The 13646-nt window shown below is 44.9% G+C and overlaps 1 protein-coding gene across 1 annotated transcript in view; it reads left to right on the top strand.

Annotated features, from left to right (window-relative positions):
- The first annotated feature begins 609 nt into the window (after positions 1 to 609).
- ACOXL (acyl-CoA oxidase like) overlaps positions 610 to 13646 on the top strand; it is a 395512-nt gene continuing 382475 nt past the window's right edge. The window contains exon 1 of the mRNA XM_053588707.1: positions 610 to 812. Coding sequence (XP_053444682.1) covers positions 688 to 812 — 125 coding nt within the window. The 5' untranslated portion in view covers positions 610 to 687. The remainder of the gene's footprint in view (positions 813 to 13646) is intronic.

The following is a 13646-nucleotide window of genomic DNA, read 5'->3' as shown; positions in this document are numbered from 1 at the left end:
GAGAATCAATAAAGCAGTTAGAGAGAGGAAAGGATATTTTCCACTTAAATTACAACATTTCCTGCTGGTAGAACAAGAAAATAAAGGAGGTTCTTGAGAGCCAGTTTGGTATTGAAGTTGATTACCTTGTTCTGTCTGAAGCCCTCAGCTCCCCTGGACAGCAGGCCTGGGCGACCTCCAGATTACAGTGATATTAGGGTTCACCGAAAAGCCCAGTTTGGGCGTGGATTTGAGCTGAGGTGCAACTGAGCTGAGGCCAGAGCCTGTTCAGGACATCTTGCATCTTGGGAGCCCGGCAAGGTAGCTGGTACTGAAGCCCCTCACGACTCTGGGGGCCGGCACTCCCTCCAGGAATTTAATGCTTGTCTCTTGTGGCCCACAAACCTGGACAGACAATTGACTCTCCAGGGCAAGAAGGTAGGGTTTGCTGTTCCTCCAAAGCGCAAGAGACTGCAGTAGGAGAGCGACCCGCCCGACATCTCTCCAGCGGCGCCCTGGGAGTGGGGTCAGCGCAGGGTAGGACCGGGGAGGGGACAGGAAGGTGAGGCGGGCGGAGACTGGCCTGCCGGGGTGGAGATAAAGAGGCGTGCCTCAGAGCCCCTCTTGCAGGAGCTCGGAGGAGGCGGGGAGGGACGCCAGTCCCACTAGCCCCACTAGCCACACAGCAGAGACTGAGGCCGGAGCGCGATGGAGCAGGAGCCCGACCTGGGGCTCGGGGACTCGTCCCTGCACCGCTACCTGGACGGCGAGTTCTGGACCCTCAAGAACGAGCTGCGCAGGCTCCTGGGCGGCTGCCCGCTCTTCCGGCACAGGTACCGCGCCGCTGCCCCCGCCCCAGCCCGCGCGCGCTCGGGGCCGGCCGGGCGTGGCCCCGGGGTCCCAGCGCTTCCCTGCGGACACCGGCTGGGGCGCTTGGGGAGAGGGCGAGGTGGGGAGTGGGCTGCTCCTCACCTCCGCAGATGATGCACTCTCCTGCCCACATGTGTGGGAGCAGCCGGCCGCAGCCGACCTCCTCGGGCTGCGCGGGGGCGGGGGGGAGGGTGTCCCCTGCCTGGTGAGGTCCCTCCCACGCGAAGAGTCTGGGCGCGAGGTGGGCCTCAAGGTGCAGGCGCGGCGCTCGGGCAAGATCGGCCTTCTAAACCTCTGTTGCGTCCCCGCCATGCGGAAAAGCGACTGAAAAACCCGTGTCGGGTGGGTGAACAGGGACGGACTTGCCCTGCCCAGGGCGAGTCCGGGCGTCAGGGAGTGGAGCAGACTTCCAAGGACCCCTCGGAATCCCCGTGCGCCCAGTGGGCCGCTGAACAGCAGCGAGGATAGTTTGGTGCAAGAGGGACTCAAGTCCACGGTGTCATCCGATGCCACCACAGCCCTGAGAAGTAGGCAGTGAAGTTAGGGCAGCGCAAGTTTGGAGATGGAGAAAATGGCCCAGTCCCTGGCCAGTCAGGACCAGAACTCAGCACTGTGTGTCACTCGGGGCTCTTTATCCTGTGTTCCTCTGGGAGGCTGATTCCCTTTTCAGGCAGTCTGAAAAAACGCAGTTAGAGCCCTGCTTTGGAGTTTTAGCTTAGGAAAGCCATTTAAAAACAACAACAAAAAAAACACGCCAGTGTATTCCAGTTAGCCGGTGCCAGTTAGTCCGCATTTAATTTACCTCCCAAGTATGAGCTGGGCTGAGAGAGGAGGAGATGGCTTGAAAGTCAGGCAGATGGGGAAGAATCCCGGGTTCCTGCGCTGGGGTGACTTAAGGGCAAGTGGGGGCTTAGAGGAGTTGAAGAGTGAGGGGTTTGGGGACGGGGTCGTCTTCTCCAGTGACTTTCCCCCTCTCTTTCCCGCTCTCCCCCACATAGGGCGTCAAGTCGTGGTTCTCCAAGTGTGGTACAGGGACCCCGGGGGTATCCATTTCGGAAGGTTCATGAATTTGAAACTATTTTTTATAATAATAGTAAAGTGTTATTGGCTTTTTCCCAATCTCATTCTCTCCCTAATGTACAGTGGCAGTTTCCAAAGACTACATGGTGTCTATTATTCCTTTGGATAAAAAGTAGAAGCAGAGATGAGAATTCTGCTGTCCTCAAATTAAGGCAGGCATTCAGGAGATTTTTAAAAACGAGGAACAATACTACTTTTCTTCCTAATTTACTTTTTTTTTTTCGTTTTGGGAAACAGTTATTTTCATAAAAACACTTAATAGATTTTTTACTGTTATTTTTAAACTGATTAATAACTACTTAAACATTTTTCTGTGATAATTTCTAATATAATGAATATCAGTGGATATAGCCATCCACATAAAAGCTCTTTGGGGGCCTCAATAATTTTTAAGAGTTCTTCAGACCTATAAATTTGAGAAGTGCTGCTTTAAATCATACTGAGTTCTGTTGCATCCATTTACACAGAAATCTGCTCCTATGTTCCTCGGGGTTTTTATTTATTCCTAGGCTATCACCTGTTTGCTTTTTCAATTTGGATAACTGTTGTTTAAAATGTGGAACAAAATTCTCATGTCCAAACTATGGATTTGAGCCAAGTAGAAGCTACTTCCTGGTGGACAGGAGGACCTGGATGGGAGAGCTGGCCCAGCGGTTTATTTCTGTGTGACCACCATTGTGTGAGATTTCCCCCCCCTCACTGAGCTTACATGGACTCATTCATGGAACAAGAATAATACCTGTGCTGCTGGGTTGTTGAGAAGCTTAAATGAGAAAGTGGGTGGGTGTTCAGTAGACACTGGTTGTGGAAGGACAAAAAAAAAAAAAAAAACCCACAAGAAAACCCCCACCAAAAACAGAAAAGAAGAAAAAGCAAAAATCCCATTACCTGAACAAACACTTTTCTATCCTTTCCAGTTCTTGTTTATTTATTTCACAATTTCAGAGTGGTGATAATGGCTTAGACAACATATTCTTCCCCAAAGGGTTAAGGAGTCTGATATCCATCTACTTGAAAGATCACATTGTACTCTTAGATTCTCAGCCCATGTTAGAAGACAGTGATCTTGATTTCTAGATGTCTTAACGTTCTGCTAATGTAAAATGCCTTGTAGAAGACCAGAAATAAAACTTCCCTATTCACTGAGACAATGTAAGGCCTCCTGGTGGCTGGTCCCCACTGTACCCCAAACAGGGCTTTGCAGTTAAAGTAGGGGTGTGCATGGGAGGGAGTGTGTGGCAACACTGTTGTGGGTGCTCTGGGTGGGTATCTTGGGAAGTGCACAGGGCCAGATACTCCCACAACAGAGCTCAGGACACAGTTTTCCTTCAGAAGCAAAGAGCTTGGGCAATTTCCTATGCATACACAGGTGGCTGCCCCCCTCCGAACAGGGTTTCATCCCTAGAATGCTGGCCATTGGCTCCAAGGAGCCATGTCCATGTCCAGCTTCTGAGGAGTGGCTTGCCCTCTCTCCCAGAGTCAAGCTTTCCAGGCTCGACTGGAAAGTCGAGGAGTGAGAGTCCTCACTCCTTGCTGTTGGAGTCCTCCAGATCCTGGGCATGCCTGGGGCTGCTCAGGGTCCCACCTGTCCCAGCATATGTCCCATCAAGGATTCTGGGTGACATGGGGCTCCTCAGTGGGGCTTGCAGGAAATGTTAAAAAGCAACATCTGAAATGAGGTAAGCTTTTAAAACACTTTTGAGCTTATTTATTGGCAAATGGAAGCTCTTACCTGAGCTCTCTCCCTGGCCAGTGAGTGTATAGCCATGGTGTACATTCCTCAGCCAGACAACTTAAATAGCCCTTCTGGACAGTTCTGCTCTTCCCAGACCTTCTCACACCTTCCACGAGGCTCCCCTCTCCAGCTCCCAGCTGCTTCCCTCCTGCCTTCTTTCTCTTTATTCTCTATCTTTAGCTTTTCCCCTCGGTCTTTTTTATACATGTGTTTCAGGAATGTACTCTCCGTCTGAACAGTCAAATGCTATCGAAAACTCAAAAGTTTCCCAAAGGGTTGCCTTTCCTGACCACTTTAAAAAAAAAAAAATTGTGGTAAAATACATACAATATAAAATTTACCATCTTAACCATTATCAAGCATAGGGGTCAGTGGTATTTAGTATGTTGTTTAGAATATACCACCACCACCTAGCTCCACTTTTTTTATTCTCCGAAACTGCAATTCTGCGTCCATCCAGTACTACCTCCCCAACGCCTGGCACCCTCCTTGCATTTCCTATCTCTGTGGATTTGACTACTCAGGGTACCTCATATGACTGAACTCATCTAGAATTTGTCCTTTTGTGACTGGATTATTTCACTTAGCATAATGTCATCGAGGTTTATCCATGTTGTAGTATGAATCAGAATTTCTTCCCTTTTTAAGTCTCAATAATATTTCATTGTACGTATAGACCACTTTTTTGTTTGTTTGTTTGTTTTTTGAGACAGACTCACTTTGTCACCCTTGGTAGAGTGCCATGGCACCATAGCTCACAGCAACCTAAAACTCTTGGGCTCAAAGAGATTCTCTTGCCTCAGCTTTCCTGGTAGCTGGGACTCTAGGCACCTGCCACATGCCCTGCTATTTTTTGAGACTGGGTCTTGCTCTTGTTCAGGCTGGTCTTGAACTCCTAAGCTCATGCAGTCCACCCACGTTGGCCTCCAAGAGTGCTAGGATTACAGTGTGAGCTGCTGTGCCTGGCCCTAGACCATATTTCGATTATTCACTCATCTGTTGGTGGACATCTGAACCCCCATGTTCAATACTTTAGTGTGGCTATAGGCTCTTTTTCTACTTTTTCTGTTTTTCAGTGAGTTCAGGTACACATTTGAACATAATTTTAATATTAGTAAGATCTTACAATGTGTTCTACAGCTTGCTTTTTTATAATTTGACTCTTATTTTCATTAATGTAATGTATGAATATACTTAATAAAATTGTACTGTGAGATTTGTCATTTGGACTGACAACCACCCCCATCCCTCTTCTCTTCAGCTCTCATTTCCTTTCCTCATGGGCAACCACTATTAATTCTTTTTCTTCACTTATCTGTTACCTTCATAATCCTAATAACATGCTTAAATGGCCATCTCTCAGTTATATACCGGTTTACCGCTGTGGAAAATGAAGATATTTCACCATAGCACCACACTCCTTTTCCTATTCTCTGAAAATCAGTGTTCACCAGTGTTCACCCTATTTGACCCTATAAATATTGTTCCCAGCCATGGTTCATGTTGTACCACATTTAATTTCCTTTCTGTTATAATTTTTTATTTCTCTGGAGATAATTATCCCCCTTATTCATTTGCTTAGTTTTCTATAAACTCATCACTCACTGACCTCCACACTAGATAGATACAAGGTAGGACAGATCTATCACAGGACAGAACAGAACACCACTCAGTGTGGTCAGACCTGTCAGGAAGCTCGTGGTTCCTGAATTTTGGCATCCTCATGGGCACATTGATCCTGGAGCCTGTTTACCTGTCTCTTCACCATTATTTTGCATATTTTGAAATTTTCTTTGCATCTCTTCTGTGGTCCAGTCATTATTTTTCCAAGCTTTCTCTTTCTTGGGTGCCCTTTGTAGAGGCTTAGGAAGGACCACATTCTTTAATGCTGCTCCTGTTAAGAGGTGTGGTTTGTGTCCCCTCCTCTTAAATCTGAGAAGCTTTGTGAGTGCTTTGGCCCACAGAATATGGCTGAAGTGACAGTGTGCCAATTTGCACCAAAGAGTCTAGTACCTTCCACTTTCTGTCTCTGGAGGCCCTGAGCTTCCACGTAAAAAGTTCTACTAGCCTGTGGCTGCCATGCTATGAGGAAGCCAGAGCTAGTCCATGTAGACTAGTGATTTTCAACCACTGTGCCCTGGTGCACTGGTGTGCCATGAAAAAATTTAAGATCATTAATTAAATTATTTTCTAAAGAAGTTCAAAGCATAGTTAAGTGTATTTTTTTCTTTTACTCTTTTTTTGATAAACATAATTTAGGTGTGCCGTGGAAGTTTAACCATAGGTTCAAGTGTGCTGTGAGATTAAAAAAAGGTTGAAAAACACTTATATAGAGGGGCTACATAGGATGAGGTTAAGAGATGCTAACATTCTCAACTGCTCCAGCCCCTTAGCTGTTCTGAGCTGGGACCCCACACATTGGGAAGCAGAGTGACAAGCCATCCTTACTTTTTCCCTGTTCAGATTCCATAGGATAATAACACTTGCTTTAAGATGATAAATTTTGGGTACATTCCTACACAGCCACGGATAACCAGAATAGTCTCTCATTTAATTTTTTCCTGAAAAAGGGTACCTGCGAATTAACTTTTTGAGATCTTTGCAATTTTCATGTCTAACAATATTTTTTGTACAGCTGACTGAAAGGTTGGGTATAGAATTCTGGGTGGAAAAAATTTCTCTCCTATTTCAAAGGCATCATGGCATTGCTTTCTTATATCCAACACTGCTATTAACAAATTTGACTGCTTCTGTGGCATGACCTTTTAGATACGACATTTTCTTCCTTCCTTCTGGAAGCTTCTAGGAGTTTCTTTTCAGTTATGGAATTTCATGATGGAGTGGCCTGACATGGGCCTTTTTTCTTTCAGCCTGTTGGGTATGCAGTGGGCCTTTTTAATATGGGAAGTCATGTTCTCTAGTTAGGTATACTGTTCTTTCATCTGGAACTCCTTTTGCTCAGATGTAGGACCTCCTTGCCTTGTTCTCTAATTTTCTTGTCCTTCCTTTGTTATTTTTGATTTCTTTATATTTTTGTTCTACTTCCTGGGGAGATTTTCTCCACTTTATCTCCCAACTCTTCTTGAGCTACTTTAAAATTATCTGCTGTCATATTTTTAATTTTCAGAAGTTCTTTTAAGTTCTTTGTTTCTTTTTTAATAGTGTGTGTTCTTAATTTCTGCTTACAAAATCTCTGATTTCAGACAATATATGGTGGTAACTTTGGAAAGCTTGCTTTCTGTTCTCTTCTTTGCCTCTGTTTCCTTTGCATTCCCGTTCTCCTTCTGTACTTTGACCTCTGTATTTGAGGCTTTCATTGAATGTCTAGTTGGCCTTGGGTAGTTCCAATCTGAGCAAAATGAGTAATATGGGTAGAATGCTGATTGCAAAGGGCGGCGTTTGTGGGGTACAGGGTTTCTTATTAATATTTTGTTTGGGATGGCGTTTATTTCTCCAGTAATGACTCTTAATCTCCTGAGAAATGGGTGGGTGGAGAATGAGGGACCGGTCCTAGTCCTTTGGCCAGGATCTTGGAATCACACAGAGGAAGGGACTGTGAGCGGGGCTCCCCCTAACACAAAACGAGGCTGGTGAGAAAATTGTGCTCTTTCTTCAGACAGTGAGTGGGCTTCCACTTGCTGGAAAATGGTTATATGCCCTGATTTTGTTAGATGCAGTCACTTTATGCCATCTTCTGAGATGTTGTCTAAGGTTTCTACAATATGGAGGCCACCTCTCATGGGTGACTGCCCTGCACGTTGGTAAGTGGTGGCCTTGGGAAAGGGGGTCTTCCCCTTGCCCCAGTGCAACCTCACTGTTGTCCTCTGCACCACCCTCTCCTGACAGTAAACCCTCATGCTTTAATGGGCTTGGGGAGGGGGCTTTGGAGACCAACTTGCCCATTCGTAAAGATGGGAGCAAAGGCTCAAAGAGGAGAAGTGATTTCCTCTGTGAAGCTTTAATACAGAAAATAAAATGTTCTTTATTAAAATATATATGCCAGGTGTAGTGGCGTGTTCCTGTAATCTCATTTGCTGTGGAGATGGAGGCAGGAGGATTGCTTGAGCCCAGCAGTTTGTGATTAGCCTGTGTAACATAGTGAGACTTGTCTCAAAACAAAATAAATAAATAAATAAATAAATAAATAAAAAAGAACAATGTGGGCTGTGGAAGGGCTTGGAGTGGCAAAGCCAAGAATAAGATCTCTGGTCTTCTGATTCCTAAAGTGGTTATTTCCAGTGTGTTTCTTTGGAGTATGATGGTGGTGTGTTAATTTACTAGGACTGCTGTAACCAAGTACCCCGGACTAGGTGGCTTAAATAACAGAAAGTGATCACTGTAGAGTTCTGGAGGGTAGAAGTCCAAGGTCAAGGTGTTGGCAGGGTTGGTTCCTTCTGAGGGCTGTGAGGGAGACTCTGTTCCAGGTCTGACTTCAAATTCTGTTCCCATCTGTCTTCAAATTCTCCCTTTTTATAGACACTGGTCATATCGGGTTAAGGCCCACACTAATGACCTAGTTTTAATGATTTCCTCTGTAAAGCTCTTATCTCCAAATCCAGTCACATTCTGAGGTGCCTGGGGGTTAGGATGCCAGCATTTGAATTTGGGTGGGGACGCAATTTAGCTTGCAGCAGGTGGTGAGCGTTGTGTAGTAAGAACAAGAACTTGCATATGTGTGTGTTTGGGTAAAAGAGAGTTTTATAAGTGTAAGTAGAAACTCCTCACCTCTGCCCTTAATTGGAACATCATCTCTCAGGAAATGCTGGATCTCCAAGCCCAGCACAGTGGTCGTTGTTGAGTGGGAGCTCAGAGTGTGTGCTGACTAGATGGGCAGGAATGAAGACACAACAGATAGAAAACCTTGGGGCAGGAAGGGACATCTAGGGAATTTAATCTAAGCAACCTCTATTTTTTTGAGATAAAGTCTCACTATGTCCCCCTTGGTAGAGTGCTGTGGCGTCACAGCTCAGAGCAACCTCAAACTCTTGGGCTCAAGTGATTCTCTTACCTCAGCCTCCCAAGTAGCTGGGACTACAGGCGCCTGCTACAACATCTGGCTATTTTTTGCTTGCAGTTGTCATTGTTGTTTAGCGGGGCCGGGGCCGGGCTCAAATCTGCCAGCTTCGGTGTATGTGGCTGACGCCCTACTCACTGAGCTACGGGCGTTGAGCCTAAGCAACCTCTTATATGTTGTTTCCTTCCACATCGTTCCATACACCTGCTCAGAGAAGCATGTCGAGGGAGCCAAGGCTGGTGGTTTTTCAAGTGTTTAACACAGTGGTGAGAGAGGGGAGAGGCAGGGGGATTCCTGCACATTTTCTTGCTCATTAGTCTCACAAGCCTGCAAAGGACAGCATTTTTCGAGGTCCTTATCAGACTTCATGTCCCTTCCCTATGTAGTAGAGAGACAGTTAGCAGGGCTTTCAGTCCTGAAAGTAAACACAGCAGGAAAGACAAAGGGTTCCAAGTTTGGGGCCACTATTGCTGTCTCCTCTTATGTGAATCCACCAGCTAAAACCATGACAGTATGTGGATTTTTAAAAAGTCGTGAGAGAACAAAGCATGTTTTTGATATGGACAATTCTGAGAAGGCTTTTTAAATATCTGGAGAGCATTTCCTCCCAGGTCTAGGTGTTGGGACAATTACTATAGTGATGCTTTGTGCTCTATGTGACTTTATTAAAGGGCATTGTGAATCTCTTACATCACTTTTCTCTTAAAAAATTAAATGTACACTAAAAAAGTATTATTAACTATGCACAAAGGAAGTTTTCTTTTTCCCCCTCTTCCTTTAGCAAGAAGCTCTGGGGCGATAGGTCATGATTAACTGCTTTGCTAGATGGGGGGATTTGGGTGCCTCCTTGGGTCCTGATGTCTTTGGGTGGCCGAGCTCCTGAGGCCCTTCCTCATCCCACTCATCTAAGTGCCCCAAACACTTCCAGGGCCTGGGCAGTGAAAAGAGAGGGACAGAAGGTGGGTGAGTTTGGGGAATTTTCCAACTATCTTTTCTATCACACTAGAGTTTAGGGCTTTCCTATACTTTCAATAATAATAGCATCGTAAAATTTCTTGAGCATATATAAAGCTAGTGCAAAATAGATTAAAGACTAATATGTAAATCTACTAGAAGAAAACATAAGAGAAAGCCTTCTAGATATTGGTTTGGGCAAATATTTCTTGGCTATGACCCCCAACACACAGGCAACAAAAATAAAAATAAATGTTTTATACACACACACACCACTCACAAAAAAACACATAAAGAGCTTTAATGGATATCCGAAAGTAGGGAGGGTGGGAGGGGCATGAGAGATAAATATCTACACAGGGAGTACAATGTACGCTGTGCCGATGATGAGTACACTAAAAGCCCTGACTTCAGTATGATGCATTTTACCCATGTAGCAAAAAACATTTGTGCACCCTAAATTTTTTTGAAACAACAACAAAAGAAGTCTAATCTAAAAAAAAAAACTTAAATGTAGTTAAAAAGAAAAAAGATAACCTGCCAATTAAAGCATGATAGTCTATTAGTTGTAAAATAAATATATTCCAATTTCAGAAATGTTAAATATGAAAATAAATGTGTATCTAAGAATGACAAAAAAACAAAGAGCATCTGCACAAATTAAAGGGCTTCGGCACAGCAAAAGAAGCAGTCAAAAGAGTGAAGAGACAGCCTATGGAATGGGAGAAAATATTTGTGAACAATACTCTGATAAGGGTTTAATATCCAAAATGTATAAAAGACTCAAATGACTCAAGAGTAGTAAATAACTCGATTAAAAAATAAGCAAATAACCTGAACAGACATTTCTCAAAAGAAGGCACAGATGATCAATAGGTTTATGAAGAAGTGCTCAACATTGTTAACCATCAAGGCAATGTAAATTAACATTACAGTAAGAATTCAGCTCATACCTGTTAGAATGGCTCCTCTCAATGAGAGAAAATAGCAACTGTTGCTGAGGATGTGGAAAAAAGGAAAACCTTGTACACTGATGTTGGGAATGTGATTAGTACTGCCATTATGGAAAACAGAATGGAGGTTCTTCAATAAATTAAAAATACTACTATCACGTGATCCAGTAATTCCACATCTGGGTATATATCAAAAAAGAAATGAAATCAGTATGTCTAAGAGATATCTGCACTCCCAAGTTCACTGCAGCATCATTATTCACAATAACCAAGATATGGAATCAATCCAGCATTATTCACAATGGCCAAGATAAAGAAACAATCTAAGTGTTCATGGATGGATGAATGGGTAAAGAAAATGTCATTTATATACAATGGAATACTAGTCAGCCTTTAAAGAGAAGGAAATCTTGTAATTCAGAGGACGTCATGCTTAGTAAAATAAGCCAGGTGCAGAAAGACAAATACTGTATGATCTTGCTCATGTGTGGAATCTAAAGAAGTTTATCTCGTAGAAGCAGAAAGTAGAATGGTGTGCAGGGTTTTGTGATTTGGGAAAGGTGACCATCACCTCCCTCCTGGCCTGTGGGAATTGTCTCCTAACTCCTGCAGGAAGCCACTCAGGCATGGCCACCTGCTGGCCATGAGAGTTGGTTTAGGCAGTGATATGATCTGATTTTGGTCACTGAATTATGGGAATGGGGGTGGGCAGGTGCTTGTTCCTGGAAAATGCTTCCTTGCTTAGTTGAGAGATCAGTCAAAGGGGCACACCCTCTCATTTTGTTCAGGGTGGAGTTTGATTGTGAAGCTAGACTTGCTGCAGCCATTTTGTCACCATGAGGCAAGCCAGCCTTAGGAGGAAGTGGCCCAGAGAGGCAGAGTAGGGAGACCTTAAGTTTTGAGCTGCTCTTGGGTCCACTCCTGAAGTCTGGTAGTGCAGCCACCTCTGCTCCCTTATCTCCTTGCAAAGGAGTTTCTATTCTCCTCCCTCCTTCTATTAATGTGTATAATTTTCATTTTTATTTTTATTTACTTTGTTGCACTCAATGTCCATAGTATCTCTTTTTAAATTCTCTTCTTTGCATCCTCCCTTGTGGAAGATGATGAGTTTGCACTGTGGACCCCTGCAGAATTTGATACAGTCATGTTCCACCAAGAACAGCCTTTGGGTGACTAACTGGATTACATTCATATTGTAGATGAAAACAAGGAGCCTCATGTTAATGAAAAAAAATTAACAAGGTTTATACTGTGGAAAAAGGAGAGCTTTACTGCTCATACAGGGTAGCAGCCTGTTGGGTGGCCATTCCAACAGGCTGGGAAGCAGAGCCCAAGTGAGAAGCCAGGCACTTGCACTTCAAAGGACAGACAAAAGGAACAAGATTTTATATTGCGTGAGATGGTTAAATATACATACTCAACAAGCTATAGGAGGAGTCATGAATATTTATGAAGGAAATCATGCGTTTGTAATTGTGCTTTATATCTCTCCCATTCTATCGTAACTGGGAACTCAGTTTTAAGATGTTTGTGGGGGTCCTGATGGCCAAGAGGGGTCTTCTCAGTTAGCAGAGGGCTTAGGATTTTATTTCTAGTTCATACCTGCAAAGCCAGCAGCCTTGACCATCCCATGGGCAGAGCACAGCCTCAGGAGGGAGTGAAGGCCTAGCTACATCCATCTGCCACAGGACTAGGCGTCCCTCCAACGCACACAATGGTTGGGGCTGCAAGTCCATTTCTGTTTCGTCAACTAGCTTCTCATGTGCCATTCCTGCCTTAGCACCTCCTAAATGCACCCTAAAAATAACCCTCCTTGTTTCAAGCATCAAGTCTGATTGCTAAGCCCATCATTGTCCTGGAGGCTGGGCCACTGTGATGGCCTAAACCCATCAAGAGCCACCCTGGAGGGTCAACAGCAGTGGGGAAGAGCCACCAGCAAGTGTCTGTCAACAGACCTTCACCTAGTGAAGGGACGTTTTCCTGTAGCTTGCAGTCTGTGTTTTTGTCTTAAGAGATTGCATCTGTTTGCATCCTCTGCTCATGTGGCCTCTTTCTCCCTTCACTTCCTGCCGGCTCCCTTCCAGTTCTCTCCACCTTACCACCCCCTGAGCTGCCCTCCCCTCCTGGGGACTCCTCCCCCTGCCACAGATGCCCACTTCTCCGCATGTGCAGGGCAACGGAGTTCTCACTTTGCCTTCTTGCCCCCTCTAAGCTCATCCTGGCAGAACCAAGGGAAGATAGTTGCTGAACCTAGGGCTTTCTCTTGCCAGAAGCAAGCATGCCATCTCCGGGGAGGTGGCAACAGCCCTGGCCATTGGGATTTAATGTAAAAAATTTCTCTCTGTTCCATTCTGTCCGGGAATCCTTCCTTCACTCCTGTCTTCCATGTCTGCGCTCTTTGAGGATAGGAGTAGCCCAGTTTATCTCAGATCCTTAGTGCTTAGCAGGGTTGGGTGTGTAATGAAAGCTCAGTGGAGAAAAAAAAGAAGGATGGAAGGGCAAGGCTGGAAGACAGACAGAACATCCCTTTCCCCACAGATACCGTGCTGGAGAGCCCGGGATACAGGGGCGTGGATGGGAAGTGCCCTTTAAGGATTCCTTGTCAGGCTTTGTCTCTGGTGGAGGGAATTTTTCTTCTTCCTCCCTTTTCTGTCTCCTGTGTTTCTGCAACTTTTGTAGACTTTGCCAATTAACAACTATGTCTTCCTGGTTGAGTGACTTCACAATTACAGTTGAACCAAAGTACTAAGAAAGTCCTCTCAGCATCTTCTGTCTCCTCTGCTGGTTCAGGGCCTGCATTCTTTGACAGTTACCACAGATGACTCAACAGTTTCTATTTTCTATTCACCCTTGCACCAGGCTGTGCCTGTGGCTCCGGGTTGGGGGAGGGGTGAGCGGAGGCTTTGAGGGCAGGAGGCTGAGCTGTGATCATCACTGTGGTATTTACTAGAAGGCAGATGGTTTCTTTGCTTTCTTCCTCTGAGGGTTTGCTCTCCACATCCACCTTTCTTTCTTTTTTTTATTTATTTTTGAGACAGAGTCTTACCATGTCGCCCTCTGT

Source organism: Nycticebus coucang, chromosome 4 (assembly GCF_027406575.1).
Source record: "Nycticebus coucang isolate mNycCou1 chromosome 4, mNycCou1.pri, whole genome shotgun sequence".
Classification (NCBI taxonomy): domain Eukaryota; kingdom Metazoa; phylum Chordata; class Mammalia; order Primates; family Lorisidae; genus Nycticebus; species Nycticebus coucang.
This window is presented reverse-complemented; position numbering and strand designations above follow the sequence as displayed.